This window comes from Psittacula echo (genome assembly GCF_963264785.1).
Source record: "Psittacula echo genome assembly, chromosome: 4".
Taxonomy (NCBI): Eukaryota; Metazoa; Chordata; class Aves; order Psittaciformes; family Psittacidae; genus Psittacula; species Psittacula echo.
The window spans coordinates 111,069,690-111,087,234 of NC_137738.1; the positions used below are offsets into that span (position 1 = coordinate 111,069,690).

The following is a 17,545-nucleotide window of genomic DNA, read 5'->3' on the forward strand; positions in this document are numbered from 1 at the left end:
GAGGATAAAATTAAAAGTAGCACCATTGAAGCAGTGGAAGAAAGCTTGCCGAGATGTCGGTGAACTGTGAAATATAAAAATTGCATACCAATACATTTTTATAGGAGGGAAACAAGGAATTACATTACTTATTCTTGAAGAGTTTGTCCTTAAATGGTGAAGTTTTCCTCGCTGTGCATCCGCATGGCAGATCTTTAGACCATTACAAAGCAATTGGGGGAAAATAACAGAGCAAACTTTAATGTCTCTTTGGCATGTCAGGTTCATGTCAGAGAGCGAAAGACTTTACTGAGTATTCTCTTCAACTGTACAGGAAGAAGATCACTGCATGTGCGTTTGCATGGTCCTTTCTCGGTGCAGAGCTTCTCTTCATGTCTCCTCTCTTTTTTTAATATCTATATTCCTGCCTCCATACTTACCCCGAGCACTTCCATTCCAAAATCTAGGGGATTGATTTGCTGTTTAATAGTTGTTCTGTACCTCAGAACTTAATCTACCTACTTCTAACTCTCTCGGTTTCATTTCTCCTTCCACCACTGTTTCTTCTGGCAAGTCAGAACTCCTTGTAACTGAGGGTTCAAATACCTGAATTGAATTTAAGCAAGTACTAGGGTGGTTTTTCTCTTATCCACTGGTGATGATTGCCTTAGTCAGCACAAACACAAGCCACAGTAATCTGTGTTTGCTTGGATATCCCCGGGATGTTAATGACTATGCTAATAATTCAGGATACAAGTTCTCTTTCAGGAGGAGGGGAGAGAAAGAGGGGGGAAGCAGCCTGCTTAGTTTAGGGCATTTTTGTCACAAATACGTAACTGGCCTTCTTTCAAACTATATGTGCTGTAGTATATTAAATTGTTTGATGTTAAACCACATGGGAATCTTAATACAAATTTTGCACATTCTTTCTTGAAAGTCATTGAAGTCAAAACCACAAGTAGAATAGTACTACAAATAGTAGAGATTTGAGCAGTTTTATTTCATGTAAAATTCAATGTAATTAATGTTACCAAATACCACGAGTTGAAATAAAATCAGTTGCTGTGTCAGTTGGCTGGCTAGAAATGAAATGAAATTGATCTATTTTAGTGCATAGGAGCGGGGGGGGGGGGGGGGGGGGGAGCTTTCCGGTTGTCCTTTTAATGTGTACTTTACCAAATAAGTTTCTGATAGAACTGTTGCTCTGTGCCTTCTGGGAAGTTAAAGGGTGAGAAAGCAAACAAAGCCAATGTGCCATCCTGCTGCCTTGCAGGGCCCAGGCAGAATTGTCTTTCCAGGGGAAGGATATTAGGAGAAAAGTAAATCAAGACAATCTGATAGGGAATCAGGGTTCTGTCACTCAGAGACAAGATATTGTGCTGTGTCCATATACTTTGTTTACTGTAGGGTTTTATGAGTTGTAACCTGCCCATGCAAGCTGTTAATGAGGCTAAATCTTGCTGCTGGAGGATTGAATTACAGCACACCTCTGGGCTAATGGTTATAAACAGAAAGTCCCATTAGGGCTGCATTCTGATTCAGTCATTTGCATTTTTTCTATTGTGCCAAGAACAATGCTGAGTAAATAGCTACAAACAAACAATTTACATGGAAATGGGTAAAATGTACCTAATTAGTATTTTGCACTTGTTTTATTAATGATTGCTTAAACTAAATAGCACTTAGCAGCAGCTCTCACCAGCATCTGCAGGTGTGAGATGCTCAGTTTTTGGGCTGGTGGGAAGGCTGCCAGGACAGCTCTCCAAAATTCAGCAGTTTGCTGTATCCCACTTAGTTCAGGTCAACTGCCTGTACCTGGGTTTATCCTGGTCATTATGTCAATAATATAAATTTACCGGCAGATTTGATTTAAAGCCAAACTCTGTTGTGCTTGTGAGTGTTTCTAATATTGAGGGCAGGGGGGAAACAGTCCTAACTTTGAAAAAATCAAGTGTTTAAGGTAAAAAATGAAATGGTTTCCATTATGGCTTAGTGTATTTTTGTAGATAAGTTTAAACACATCTTTTTGTTAATATTATTTTTAGTAGGATGGATAAGTCTTTTGTAGAGTTTTATGCTGTGAACCTTTGCTCATTTATGTAACTGAAATATTGTGCTTCATAAGCTTTAGAGGGGCAGCACTGTCTGGGATGGTTCCAATATGATCTCTTTAATTACTGACCAAAACCCCACTAGTAAAGTGTTTTAAAGCAATGCAAAGTCTTTTCTGCTCTGGCATCTATTGTTCTGTCATTAATCTTCATTAGTTCGTTGGGGTTTTCTTTTAAAAGATGTATCCATTGAAGCCGAAGGATTAGATTCCTTTCCATGTCTCAGATTTGATGTCATTTTTCTCTTTGAAGTCAGCTTGGTGATTGGAGTAACCGAGAGCAACATCTGACTTCTCATTTCAGTTCTGTGAGAGAATATTACTCAAACAAGTCATTCAATTTAGTAAAACCATTTTTATAGCCACGGTAAAACTTTTTGTAGTTACTACTTTGAGACAGAAGTGTCTGAGAGTTTTCAGCAAGTTATTTTTATATAAGATAATTTATAAATGCTTTAAATTGCAAATAATTAGGTTCCCAGTGCATTAATAATTTGAGGGATGCTTTAAAAAAATAATCTGATTCATGGATGTCTTTAAAAATTGTGGTGTGACACCCAACTGATATCGAGCATCCTATTTATAATGTGGGCCAAGCACCATGCTGTAAACCAGTTACTATCATGATGATCAGATTGAGAATGAAATTGCATTTCTGTCAATTACTGAGTTGGCAACTGTTCAATATATCTTAGCAGCAAGATGAAGAGCGGCGTCGGCAGCTGAGAGAGAGAGCTCGTCAGCTAATAGCAGAAGCTCGATCTGGAGTGAAGATGTCAGAACTTCCCAGCTACAGTGAAATGGCTGCAGAAAAGTTGAAAGAAAGGTCAAAGGCATCTGGAGGTGAGCTGAGGAACCTTGTATCTTACTCCTATGGTAACCTAGAAACCAGAGCCTTTTTTGGGTATCACTTCTATTCACACTTCAAAACGTTGTTGTTCATCATGTGCACATATCGAAAGACCTGGCTGTAGATAGGTTTCCTAAATAAACCATTGTGATCATTTAATTTCCAGCACTTCCAAGAAAAACATATATGTGATTGAAAGAAGTAGATGTTATGTGAACAAGTAGCTCACATTGGCCCATTATTTACAGATTTGCCATTACCCACAGTTTTGTAGAATTTTATGATTGTTGATTAAAATCTTTTCCATATATATTTTTATACAGGAGCATGAACATAATTTGGGGGAAGACAACGTTAGAAATACCTAAGAATCATTATTTTATATTAAATGTGTTTGAAAGACTGCTTGAGAAGATAATTTTAAAGGCAGACTATGGGAGGTGGGGACAGCAACCTTTTGATTTTAAATGGCAGTGTTTTGACATACCACTTGCCTTTACAGGTTTTGAGTTGTAATATTGATATAATGTTATTAAACGGACTTTGAAATGTCATTAAAATTCATATACCTGCCAGTGCTACGAACTGGAGTAATGTAGTGTCACTCAAACTTGAATGGGTGCTGAGCACATGTTTCAGTATAGGTTTCCTGCTTTTAGTGTCTTCTACATATTCTAAGGGGAAATTGTGTTTCTCATACTAACATGTAAGCCAAAGTGTCAGCAAAATCCAGCTGTACGTTCACAACAAATGTAGATTCAAAAGCAGTATTTTTTCTTCTCTGTAGTATGTCTTTTATGTGCATATATATTTAAATGTAGTTTAACTGAACGCTGACAATTCTGTTCCATGTTACACCAAAGAGAAAAGCAGTTAGTTGTACAGTTTGGGCCTGGTCTTCAGTTTTTCACTCTTTGTCTAGTAAACCAAGCTTATACACATAACTCATTTTCATGGTAAATAGGGAAATTATCTCCTTGATGGGGAGGGAGTGATGCTGAGCAAAGTGCCATGGTACTTGTATATTAGGTAGACTATGGTGTTCTTCATCCCTCTTCACAATTTATGATTCCTCATCCTACATGGTAATTACTCCCTCCTCACTGTTTTATCGTGCCTGTACATAGTTGTTCCTGCCATCTATACCCTCCAAGTAAGGTATGCTTTCTGGGTATATCAGAGTGTTCAGCTGAATAGTAGCTACCCTGTTCTGTCACAGTGACTGTTCATATTTTCTTCTGAATTTTGCTATTGCTCTTCCTACCGTTTGTTCAGTTTATAAACAGACTCAGAGGTAACTGTACATATATATTAAAAAAATAAATATTTATATATATATATATTGCATATGCATTCTGAGAGTTTCAGTGTTATTAAAGGAAGAGACGGTATCAGAACCGATGACAACTTGTTTATGAAGTTATCACCACTAGACCTGTGGGGTTCAGCCAAGCTGTTGGAACTTCTTTTGGACTGCCAGCTTTCCCTGTCTCTTTTTATCCCTCTTTGCTTTTATCATGTCAATGTGCATTTTATAGCACTTCCTTCTACTTACTGATTGTCAGAAGGTTTTCCTTATGGCCCATCTTCCATATACTTATACCACACCACTTGCAGTGTCAAGTACCACGCTGTATCTTCACTCAAGAAATTTGTTCTTCCGAAGTGCAGTAGTTTTGTGAAGCGGCACCAATGCTTTATAAACCAAACAAATTATAATTATTTCTGGGTTTATTCTCTTTCATTTTGTTATTTCCACCAAAACCTAGGATATAATGGACAGTCTGCTTTTTACAACCGGACTCTGAATATTACTCCTGACTGTATTCACATGTAGTAGGTTTTTTTTCTGTGTATAGTCCTATATTCGCTATACAATACCCAAAACAAGCTTATAGTAATATCTTATGTCTTCCCAGCTCTCTTGTCTATTATGCTTCATTAATCTCTTCTTCTGCATTGATTGCTACCTTTTAATTTACAAAAAGGGAACGTACCAAATCATTTTCCTTTCTCTCGGTTCAGTTATTCCACAAAACGGTGACATTTCAGCTTTGGGATTTTGGTGTTTTTAAAGACTATCTTCTTGCTAACCATTGCAGGTGAAAATGTGATCTCTTTCAGTGTTTCTGTATGTTCATTAAGAGTTTCATGCTTTGGCATGGGTGCTACTTTCTCTATTAAAAGGCTTTATTTAATCATGGTGTGAAAAACTCAAATGCCTGTGGCAGGTTGAAACTTTCCTGGATAAGCAGCATCCTTTGCTACAAAATCCAGTCTTCTTCGTAGGCTATTTGGCAAGTGAGACAGAAAATACTTTTTTCCTGCCAACTGCCAGAGGGTTTGGGATGGCAGCTTCAAATTTATTAGATGTCCTACTAGCTTCAGGCTGATAAGGGGATGGATGCCTTGAGATGGGTCCAGGGACAGTATCAAGATAGGAATCCAAATATCCTCCCTTTTCCCAGCAGCGACGGGACAAATGAATTGACATCTTATCTAGGTATTGTCTCCGTGCAGTGGGACACCCGTCTACTCCTTTGGGATTTGGGTAGTGTGTTTTCTTTACTCCTTGGCACATCTCCATCCTTCATTTGAGATGGCGGCTTTGTAAGGATGTGTCTTAGATCTGGAGGTGGTCAGTAAAGAGCAGAGGGAGGGAACAAAGGAGAGGATAGGGGGTGAGACAGGCATAGTGTGAAGAAGTTTTGGTGTAAAAAGTGCCAGAAATAGGCAGAACTGGGAGGGGAGAAGAGGATGGACACAAGACAGCACGGCAAAGAAATGCTAGAGGAGCAGGGAGGGGAAAACACAGGAATAGGAGCTTCCAAATGTATTGTAAGAAAAAAACAGTTTTGAAAAATTTTGGAATTAATAACAAAAGCTGAAAAGGTGCAATTGAAAAACTTGCCAGAGAGCACCAGCTGGCATTACCTTGCACTTGTATGCTTGAAGTTTTCAGGGTATGTTACAGATTCTACTTCAGAGACAGTGATTTGAGGAAATGCACGTGCTAGCTCAGGCTTATTCATTGTGCTTAGTCTCCAACTCATAAAGCAGTGCATAGTCCTCAGTGTAATATTTTTAACAGGCAGTATTTCTATCTGTTGGCAGTTACTGCTGTACTTTTTTATCCTGACATTGGTTTTCTTGTACACTGATCATAAGTCTTAAGATCCTGCATTTCTTCCATTCCCTGCCTTTGCTTCCTTTATTACTGTTCAGATGCTCCTGTAACATCCTGTAGACTAAAAGTGAACTCTGTACCTGAAAGTAAATAAACTAAATATCTGAATATCCACAGGCTTTAAGGATTTCCCAGAGACAATCCTGGAGGCTAGAGGCATCTTCCCTAAAGAGCAAGCACTGTTCATGCAACTCCGGAAGCAGTTTATATACGCTTCTCCCACTAATGTGATCTAAACCCCATCAATACTTTTACCTTTCTAGGCAAATAGTTCCTTTTTAACTTCATCTTGAAATTAATGCAGTCTACTGCAACTCCTTCACATGTGGACAAGCTTAAACCAAGTCAAGAGAATATCAGTTTAACCACAAATTATGCCTGAGCTTAATCTGAATAGTAAGACATAAGAGCTATAAAATGCCTCTGGATCTTTTTTCCACCAATATTCTGGCATCCCCATTTGATTCCAAGAGATTCTTATTTTGCTCTCTTCAGTCCAGGCTGCAGTTCAGGCTGTATAGGTAATGATCATTGCTGTTTAGTTGTTGACTTAATCCTTTTATCTTTAATTTTGTTTGTTTCTTCACAACATAGTAAAGCTTTGCTGTCTTTCTAGGATCCACATGTACATACTTTTCAAGGAAGCAGTTCTTTACTCTTCTCAATTCATGCCTTGGTTCTAGACCAAGTGCTTTAAGTTTTTCACACTAATAATTTGTTCTTTTCATAAAAGATACGTTATCTCTTCGTTATGTTGTTCATTTTATCATTTCTAATTGCAAAATCTTGTTGTAACATGCTCCCTAAACACATTTCCCTTTTTAATACACTGGAAGAACATTGGACTGGAAAGGAAACCAACAAAACCTAGAGGAGTGTAAAGCAAGGAATCTGTAGATTTTGAAAGATAGTTGAAAATTTCTAAAATTACTTCAAATGAATGCTTTTAATTGATTTTTTTTGTTGCTTGTTTAATAAAGTGTAAATGTCCTGATAATCATACTCAGCCAAAGCTTGCCAACTTTAAATTAAATACTAGGTCAGGTCATTATTTGACACTAGGAACTGGTGTCTTCGACATTCCCATCTCTTTTGTTACCTTAAATGGTGGTGTCAAAGACAGTGCCTCTGATCTTGCTACATTAAATTAAAGAAAATCAAATAATCTAATCTAAGCATTCCCTTAGTATGCAGCGGTCTTAAACACTGTCATCTTGTTTAGCTTGTTTTGACACATCCAGCATCCTGCTGGATGACTGGTAGTTGTGAGCTGACCTTGCAAGCTGACTTCTTTGGGTGCTTTGGAAAGTCATTGCCTGTCTCTAGGCTTTGGGGTGGATTTGGTTTCCCCCCTGCAGCAGCAGTGCTCATCTTTCTTTCTCTTCCACCTTTTCCAAATATCCATGGCCCTTTGCTGCTTTAGCCGAGTCATGTTTTCAGTGTGCCTCTGTGATCTCCAGGATGTGTTTGAGAGTACCGTGGCCTGAGTGCCACTGGATTTCTGTGACACAATCATAAAATCTTGTGAGAAGTCTAGGTCCTCATTAGAAAAAGTAGAGATGCTTTGAAGAAAATTCAGAACTTAAAAAATTGTTGCTGTTGCTGCTTTAGCATTCTTTTTTTTCTCTTCAATCTGCTTTTTACCCTGCCCCTTTCTCCATGATGATCACACCGTGCCCTTCTACTTTGGTGACCTACCTCTGCACTACTACTGGACTAGAGTACAGATGACAGAATGATTTGTGTGAATTTCTCTGCAGCAGAAAGGATGTTGTAGAGAGTCCTGAGTGTTTCTGCCCATGCAGTTGTACACCTGAAACACCATCTGTCAGATCCCAGGTCTGGTCACTGATCCTGCTTTGGCTGGGAAGAGATGTTCTCCATCCATCTGGCTCAAGCTGGGGCAGTTTGGAAGAAAGCTGACTCTTCCAGGGACCATTGAGAATTAGTGGAGAGGAGCCCAGGGAAGTCATGGTGGCCAGCTGAAACACAGGGGTCCTACTTCACACACTGCTGCTCCATCATACGTGCAACAGATGTTGAACAGGACTGAAATGGAAACATCTTTGGTCCTGTCTGTCGCAGCAAGAACCGTACCCTGAATCAGCAGAGGTCTATGAAAGACATTGATTAATTACAGAGAAATTGAAGGAGCAGCTGGTTAGAAAACAGTAGCAGACGTATAAAAATGTCAGCAGGCTCCTAAAATGGGAATTATAGGGACTGTGGAGATAAAGAGGTAAAGAAATGAAACAACTGTGTGAGCTTCATGTCAGCAGTGCGGGCCTGAAGTGCAAACTCAGGTCTGGGGATGAAGTTCAGTGTATTTCAGTGACAGATGATGAGTGATCAGCACCAATCCTGGTTCAAACTTTCCTAACTTTCTGGTATTCAGAATTATGGCATCTTGGTACTATGTTTAGGGTCCTTTTTGTTTATATGGTGTTTGAATGTACCAATGTGCTGAAATTATAATTAATATTTTTTCGTATTGTGAAGTGTTTTAAAGTTTCTTCAGTTACTGTGTATCTTCTTTCTCCGTACACATTCCAGCCTTCTCTTTTTTGTCATTTTTACATGCATGCATACATACATAGGACAAAAATGTTCATATAAGTCTGAACAAGTGTAGATAGCATTTGATATGAGACTTAAAAGGGTGTAAAAACAATGCAGCTATGTGCTTTGAAAGTACTAATCTAGCTTTTATGGACTTTCATTATATATTTGTATTGAAAATGTGAGTCAGGATTTTTTCTGGGATCTGCTTCACAATTCAGCACTTGCTATTTGATCTTCTTCAGGTTACTTACTCTTTCTGTGCCGTAATTTACCTACATCATTGTCATAATTGCAATTATAATAATCGCCTACTTCATAAAACATTATGGGGCTCATTTACAAGTTATATTCATAACTTGCTCTGAGAAACAGGGTAGAAAGATCCCATTAAAAATATGAAGTATAATTACAATTATTATTATACTTAAAATGTATGTAGCTTGCAAACAATGCTGATTCAAAGTGGTGCAGTAAGGCAGCAATCTCTGAGTATGCTCTGGCTACTACACCTAAGGTCAGCACTTGCTAAGCATGATGTTCCGGGTGGTAGTTTTTCCTCTTTGTATCAGAGACTAGCACCTAAGCAAGGTGCAGAGATCACAGTTCTGTGATATTCTGTGCAAAGTAAGGAGAAGCAAGTCTCACCAAGCTAGGAACTAAGTACCTGGAGCTGCCACCTTTCCCAAGAGACCACAGCTCCCAGGTCCTTCTGCTGGCCGAACCTATCCAAACCTGCCATATGCTAGCATCGGCACCCATTCTGCTTTATAGAGAACTGAAAGGCTAGAGAAATTATTTTGACTTGAGTTATAAGGAAAAGCATGTGTGCTTTTCAGATTTAGCCAGAGATTCAGCACAGAGAACAGCTACTGCTGAGGCAAGACTTTACCTTTATTGTAACAGGAGTTTCCAGCAGAGCTCCCTGTACATATGTTGAATTGCATCAGTTTAAAGATAAATCCATGAGTGGACACAGTGAAATCTGCTTCCAGACTTATTTCATGATTTGCATTTTTATCATAACTCAGCTTGTTCTATAAAGCATTCATTTTTTGTTTTAATGATGCAGTGCATGTACATAAGAAAATACTAACCTTAATGCTGTATGTTCCTACAGATGAGGATGAGGATGATGATAATATTGAGATAGATACTAATGAGGAGGTTCCTGAATGCTCTGTTACTGGAGGTGGAGATGAGCTTACTAACCTACAAAATGACCTTGATTCAACGGGTAATTTAAATAATGGCTATTTTGTGTATTTTGCATGACTAACACTCCATCATCATATAAGTACTGGTGTGCTGCTTCTCTCTGTCATAGCTTTATTCCTTTGTGTCTTTTCAAGTCTTTTAAAACCTAATGCTTATTCTGTTTAAGTATTTTGCATTCATGTTTAGTTGAAATTTAGTATCAGCAGCAAAATCATTATTTCCAACAATGGCAGATTTAAATTCTCTTGCTTGTTTGATGGGCAAGGGGACCCCAGGCCAGATTTGTAAAGCAGAGCCACCTGAAAGCACCCTGCCTGGACTGTTCCAGCAAAGCAAAGTAGGCAGAGAAGTGAGCAATTACCTTGATGAGTACAGCTGCTGCTCTCTGCACTGACATCCTGGCCCATCTGCTCGGTGAAAAGGAGCAAACATGGCTTTATATGTCCACACAGACTTGGTAACACTTCAGTTCCTTCCCAAGGACCAGCTAGTATGTTTATACCTTGTTGCTCCAGTGGTGGCATAGAGGTATAAATTTGAATGGAATTTTACTTACTTTATTTGCTTTTTAGTGTTCAAATACTAGGTTTTTTTAAGTAACACATTTTAAAAGTGTTCATATTCTTGTAGAAATGCTTGCATTATCAAATCACATGCTGGTCAAGTAATAAGTCATAGTAGTGCTATTTCCCCTTTCAAAAATAATCAAGCAGAACTGGAGTTCAGATGATAAATATGATGATAAGTATGTCAGGATCTTACAAGGGAGATGCCCATCAGCAAAGGGCTCCTCTGCTTGCAGAGAGTTGCTGAAGGAGTTTGTTCTCTGTACCAGGCTGCCTGTTATCAGCAGCCCTGGAGAGTGCTGAGGGCATCTTTGTAGTGTGGTGAGCTTCTCTGCCAGGACATTTCTGCTTACTACGAGTTAGCTCGAGCGCAGAGAAGTGTGCAAGGCACAGGGACAGCATCAAGGAAAAAGGCAGTACAAGAGAGAGCTTCTTTACAGCATCCTCTGACTTGGTTCTGCCCATGCCAGCTGAACTCAAATGTGTGGCCCATAATATATTAAATCAAAACACTTCATTTAGTATTTACTCTTTGTAAATTAACCTGTCAATGATGTGTATGTAGCACTTTCTAGTCTTCTTTGAATGTGAAAGATTTGAGTCATGTCCTTTTTTTTTTTTTACTTGAGGATTTCCAAACACAGAAGAAAATATTTTTAGTATTTCCAGCATTTGAATTAAGCTGATTTAGAGCAGAATCCTGTCAAATAATATTCCAATTAATACCAGTTCATTTTAGAAGGAACAGAGAATCAGTAAATGAATATTCCTGTCACATCACCCCAGTGACTTACCAACATTTACTTCTGTGGGCCTTTTTTCCTGAGATGTCTTCTCAGGGGTACAAACTCACTACCCAACACTTCATCTCCACCATGGGAAGACACTGGAGAAAAACTGGGACATCATTTTGCAGTTCAGTGTGCACAGTAGCCAGAGGTACAACTGAGTAAGGAAGAGGCAATAATACAGAAAGCAATCTAATGCAGAAATCAGTGCACACAGATTTTGGTGGAATTCTGCTGATTCATACCAAGTTCTAATGAAGGCAGAATCTCCCAGGAGCACCTACACACAAAACTATAAAGGACTTTTTACATTTGGGATCATTATTGACCATCTTAATTGATTTGTCCCCTGCTGGATCTTAGTCCCTCCCATATCTCTCAAGAAGAGAAAACCTTTTTTATTACTATTTTTACTGCCAGTTGTTGGGTTTAAGTACTGTGTTTGTCTGTATTTGTCAGAACTTCTACCCTACACTGCTATGAATGTATCTGATAAAATGTGAACCTCTTATATCATAGTTATTACATGATGTTTATGTATAAACCTACGAGAATGTGCATGTACTTACATGTGAGCCTCAATTAAGGACACCCTGACTGGGTGTGCCAGAGGAAAGGGAAACTATCCGTCATAACCCATCCCAGCCTGTCGCTGCTGGTGGCAGGCATCATTTGATTGCCAGCATGCCAAAAAGATTTTGGCTAATATGAATCGGAGTGCTCCAAACCTTGGAAGGAGCTGTGTGGCAAAACAGTCATGGCTCCACTTCCCATGCCAGCTAGAAGTCACCAGCCTGCAGTGAAAAACTCGGGCTGTGCCTGTAGAAATATGTCCCAACTGCTATTTAATCTGCATTTAACCCAAGGCACAGATGTGGTACTACATGTAGAGTGTATGTGTAGGGGCTTCTCTGTGTTATTCTGCTTTCTTACCCAGGGTTAGCTCCGTAGACCTGCTCTGTGGTTTGTTATTAACACCTTTCTCCTTATTATGTGTGTATGTGTAGGTAACTGTGTGTGTAGGTGTGTTACAAATTCATATAGTCAACGATCACGTACAGAATGAGCATTATTGGGAGGTAAAATTCTCAACTATTACTTCTTTGGGCTCTGATCCAAGTTGCTAAAAGTAATGAAGAAAATTTGGGGGCTTTGGCAGACTTTGAATCTGTCCCATTGATGCAGTTACGAAGTGTTTTATGGCTCCCGCAGCTTCAACACATCCTATAAATCATAGTAAAGTATTACTGGAAATGATACTTGAGAAGCTGTGCCAAGGAGCCGTAGGATGAATTAGGAGTTCACAAACTTGAGGGGTTATCAGTGCATAGAATATGTGGTAAATTGTTATACGTCATCTTAAAATAAATGGCTTTTTAAGTGTGGTTTTATACTAAAGCATAGAGATGTACAGATTGAGAGTAACTTAAATTAAACACTGCCTGTTTTCTGTGGTTTTCATCTACTGTCTTCAGGAACATTTACTTATTCAGCTGAGTGCTACTTATGTTTCTTGAGAAAAGTTAGGAATTATCTATGTACATTACACAAATCTACACCAATCCAAATTGCAAAAAATAGATATAATTTTCCTTCTAGTTTTTACTTCTTTATTTTGAAATGATGGCGAAGTGAATTAAATCTACCTTTTAAATTGCGACATTGTTGTAGCGACTCTGCATTTAAATGCATCTCACTCTGTTGTATGTGGTATTTGCATATTTAGCAGAACAAAACAGTAAGTTGGTGGATTTGAAGCTGAAGAAGCTCCTAGAAGCTCAGCCACAGGTGGCAAATTCACTCTCCAGTGCTGCTCAGAAAGCTGTAACTGATAGCTCAGAGCAAGACATTAAGGTAAGTTTTGATTAATGCTTTTGTCTCAGTACCTGTGTGTTCCGATTTCAGGTTTGTACTTTGTGAGGAGGAAAATGAATTCTTATCAAATCCTTCCCAGTAAGAAACGCAGGAAATCTTTATGGCAGTGCTGTTGCATAGTTTGTGATGCACTGGGATGTTTTCCTGTTGATTAATCAACACTTTTCCTTTTTTTTTCTGATCTTGGTACTTGTCATTGGCATAACACTTACAGATGTAAGAAGCATCTCTTAGTTCTGACTTAGTTTTGTAATTTAAATCAGAAATGCTGCACAGGCTCCATCCTGCTGCTGGTGCGATCAGCAGCAAGATTCTCCCTGACTTTGATATGAGGAGGATTGGACTCTCAGTGATTTGCTTCTTTCCCAAGCCTGACCCTCAGTTTTCTCTCTATTGAAACTAAGCCTGGTACACTTTAAAGGTGTGCATACTTGGGTGCTTGACAACAAGTGCTTCTGAGGAAAATAGAAATTATTATATAGTGTATGTGGTCATTTTGCCTATTTTAATGTTCACAACTTCAGCATAAAATGCACACCAATCAATTTTCAGTTTCATTTTCTTAATTAGACCCCTTGTGTTCTTACTATTATATATCTTCAGGAAAAAAATAGTCCCAGTATGTCATTAATATCCCTGTGGCTCTGGGGCACTTCCAGTTGGGTATAACTTTTCACCCACCTGCAGTCTGTGGGGAAAGCACTGCTGACTGAAAGGATTTCCTTCCCCAGATACAGAGATGCTTTGAAGTCCCAAAACAATGACTTTCATTGCTTTTCCCTTACACTGTCGGTTCCTATAAATTGGTGATGAAAGTGTGTGGCAGCAGCAGAGGACTTTCGGTCTCTATCTTTGAACAAAAGGAAGCCTGGATCAAGTCTGATTTTTGCGTTCAATTTAGCTTTCTGCAGTGGATTTAATGCAAAATGAAGCTGGCCCAAGAATAATACAATGGATTGAAAAGGCTAACTGAATTAGTGGGCTTAGAGGAATACATTTGTAAAGTGGCAGAAGTCCCCAGTCATAAAAAGGTTTCTTAAAATGGGATTTACTGGCTAATCACACCGATATTTTAGCATGTTGCCAGGCCTAAAAAATTAGTCATGTTTGTTTATTTTGGTAAAGACTGTGGTTTAGGCTGTCAGATGGTTATTGTGCTAAGAACAGGAAACCATCTTTTATTTAACTGGAATCATAACCACCCGATTAGTGCAGCTGAAAAGTCATCCAGGGGATATGAGCAATACTTTCTTTTGAGCTTAATTCGACAAATGGCACACAGGCCATCTCTTAGGGTAATTTGGTATCACCTAACCTGATGAAAATGGTATTTCTCTTTATAAAAAAAGCTTCTGTGAAGGAGCTGATTAATTTTTTTTCTAAGGTGCTCCCACAAAAGGTGCAACTTAACAGTTTATCCCTGTGTGCGTCTTTCTAAGGAAGAGTTGGAAAGCAGCATTATAAGGAATATATGGTATCCATCTGTTCTCATGGAGCTCTTGGCATTGAGGTGGATTTGTTTTTTAATAAAATGCAGTTTACACGTTTCTAAATGAGGCATTCTGTGTTTGTGGAAAAGGATAAACTGTTACCTTCCCTTGGGGATTGTGTATCCCCGGCCTCCTTGAGGCTAGAGAATAGGCCATTGGAGAACTCCCTCATTACCAATTGTCTCAATGCAGAGGAAGGGCAAAGTCTTGGTAGCTTTTGATAACCAGTTTCAGCATTCAGCAGGCTTAGCTATTAGTCATGCATCTTAGCCTTTCCCTATTTACTTTCAAAACACTTAATAAAAATAATAAAAGATTAGGTATAAAATGAAATATTTGTTTGGTACACAGCACCTCGGTATCTGCAGCTTCCACACACTGCGGTGGTTCAGTCTTCTGGGATATTTCGTGTTGATAGAATCATTTGAATTTGTTACCAGTATTAACATAGGAAGCCCTGGAAAAGATAATTGTAGTTTCCTTAGCTGTAAAGGGCTTACTTACAAATCTGGCTTTGGAAAGTTATAGTTGATGAAATGCAGTTCAGTGGGGTAGTATTATAATCCTACCTTTTAGCCTTCATCCAGCATTAGTGGTTTATCTCAATGGGCATAAAATTAGAAACTAGTTCTTCTTGTCATACAAGTCTGTGGGACTACAGAAAACGACAGATTTCTTTACCGGGCAGGGAGACAGACTAAAGGCAACACGCTTTTAAAACGATACAAATCGTGTTCAAGGGTAGAGATGCCGCTACTTGGCAGCAGCACGCGCAGTGCTTGGCAAATCAAAGTTGCAAAGGAGGGATTGTGATTTTTTCCTTTAAAATCAGCATCGCTGGCAAATGCCCGTCACAATTAATAGGTCTGGCTGTTTAAGTAGAGAGTCCTGCAGGAGGGTGCCCACATATAGCAAAAAGCCAGGCGTTGCACCACACGTTAAACAGAAATAGGGAAAAGTTAATCACTCTTCTTTATTCCGCAACTGATACTTTCATCCTATATAAACCACAGCCTGAGTTGTGAAAGCCTCTTTGCAAAAGCTGTGTCCTGTCCCCTCACCGAAACGTACCTTTCGAATTTGTGTCTTCCCATTTGTAAACAAAAGAAACTGTTGTGTGTCTGGTTTTTTCCCTAGCAGAATGGAACAGAGGAACATCGTGCTGAGCGATTACAAAAAGCAGCAGAACGGTTTAGAAATCCTGTTGTGTTCAGCAAGGACTCTACCGTCAGAAAAACTCAGCTCCAGTCTTTCAGTCAATACGTGGAGAACAGACCAGGTAGGAGAAAATATAAAACCTGTTTTCCCATCTTATGATTTAATAATATTTAACAATAAATATATGAAAACCCGATAATGTAAGTCCACATTTCAATACATAAATATCAAGCTTTATAATAATTTTACATGTCTTTTCCCTTTTTTCAAGAGATGAAAAGGCAGAGATCAATACAGGAAGATACAAAGAGAGGAAATGAGGAGAAGGCTGCGATAACTGAGACTCAGAGGAAGCCATCAGAAGATGAAGTGCTTAATGTATATTAATTTTTTGTCTGGTTTCATGATTGCTGATAATTCCAAACTGTATGTGGAAATAGTGCCTTTATTTGTTAAAATGAGATGTTAGGGGTTTTTAGATGTCAATCTCCAGTGCATTCAAAGCAGAGTGAGAGGGGTGCACTGTTGAATTAGTCTGCAGTGTGGTGATAATTGTCAGATAAAAAAAATGAATTTTTCAGAGTTCCACAGCCCCAGCTTCCTTGAGACATTTCCATCAGGGCACTTCCCATAAAGAGATTCCAGTATTGATCTACCGGGAGGATTTTAATTATTACAATAGCAGATACCGCAGAGCTGCAGTTAGAGGGAAGAGTCACATGAGACCTGCTAGAATTTCTCAGCCAACCCATTTTGTTGGCTTGGGTTAATGGGTGTTCAACCTTTCCATTATCCAGATCAGCCGTGAATTACTAGCTGAATGATGTTTGCATTAATATAATATATATGGTAATTTCTTCACTTAATTAACGGGGAGGTTCAGCTCAGTAGGGGTATGGGCTGATCATGTGTAAAATTGATTTGTGAGGGAAATATTTGATAGACCGCAGGGAGAAAGCTGGTTTTGATGGACAGCTGCGGGACAGAAGCAGGAAGAACAAGTTTTAACCTGAATTTATTTTTGTCTGAAAAACACAACACAGCCTTTGATGGTGGTCGTTTGTTGCTGTCCACAATTTATCTAAACACATTTGTCGTTTTTGCTGAAGCAGTCTAGAGCTGAGTAGTGATTTTGTACCACTGTCGTATCTACTCCAAAACATCAAACTTTGTACAAGCCGGAGTTATTTTTAGCCCAGTTGTACTTTTGCAGAGCTGAAAAGGTCTGGCACAGTAAGTTCACATTATATATGCAGATGATACACATGAACTCTTGGGATATTTCAGCCTGACACAGCATTTTTCATCTTTTAATAACAATTGTTAACAATTATGCATGCTGACATTAGGGAAGTTTTCATACTATTTTCAATTAATTATCGTTGATGAAGGGCAATAGCCTGCACATCACCTCAGCTCCCCCGACTGATTTCCCTTTTTTGTTTTTTTTCTTCTTTTTTTTCTTTCAGGGACTGCTCTCAGGGAGTTTTGTTGTTGTTTTTCTGGCTATGTAACAGGTAGAAAAGGGGTTTCCATTAGTGCTGATACTGTTGGCTGCTGTGTACAAAGAAAAGGACTGAATTAATGGGGCATAATGTATTTAAATTCAGATACCCCAGATTTCAAAGTTCTGTGCTCGTTGCTGGTCCAGGGAGCTCAGCCATGCCATTAGCCTTCACTTTGAACATGTCTTTATTTGAAACATCTTTATTTGAAGTAATATGCTGATGTGATTGTTATACCTGTTGCCTGAATAAGAAGCTGA

General features: G+C 38.8%; 1 protein-coding gene across 2 annotated transcripts in view; it reads left to right on the forward strand.

The window, feature by feature from the left end:
- The window catches only part of EHBP1 (EH domain binding protein 1), a 223,642-nt gene that overhangs the window by 167,793 nt on the left and 38,304 nt on the right, over nucleotides 1-17,545 (forward strand). The window contains exons 15-19 of one of the 2 annotated variants that reach the window (XM_080615103.1): nucleotides 2,785-2,932; nucleotides 9,806-9,922; nucleotides 12,987-13,111; nucleotides 15,763-15,901; nucleotides 16,052-16,158. In XM_080615103.1, the coding sequence (XP_080471229.1) occupies nucleotides 2,785-2,932; nucleotides 9,806-9,922; nucleotides 12,987-13,111; nucleotides 15,763-15,901; nucleotides 16,052-16,158 (636 nt within the window). The remainder of the gene's footprint in view (nucleotides 1-2,784; nucleotides 2,933-9,805; nucleotides 9,923-12,986; nucleotides 13,112-15,762; nucleotides 15,902-16,051; nucleotides 16,159-17,545) is intronic. The other variant, XM_080615104.1, reaches the window with a different exon arrangement.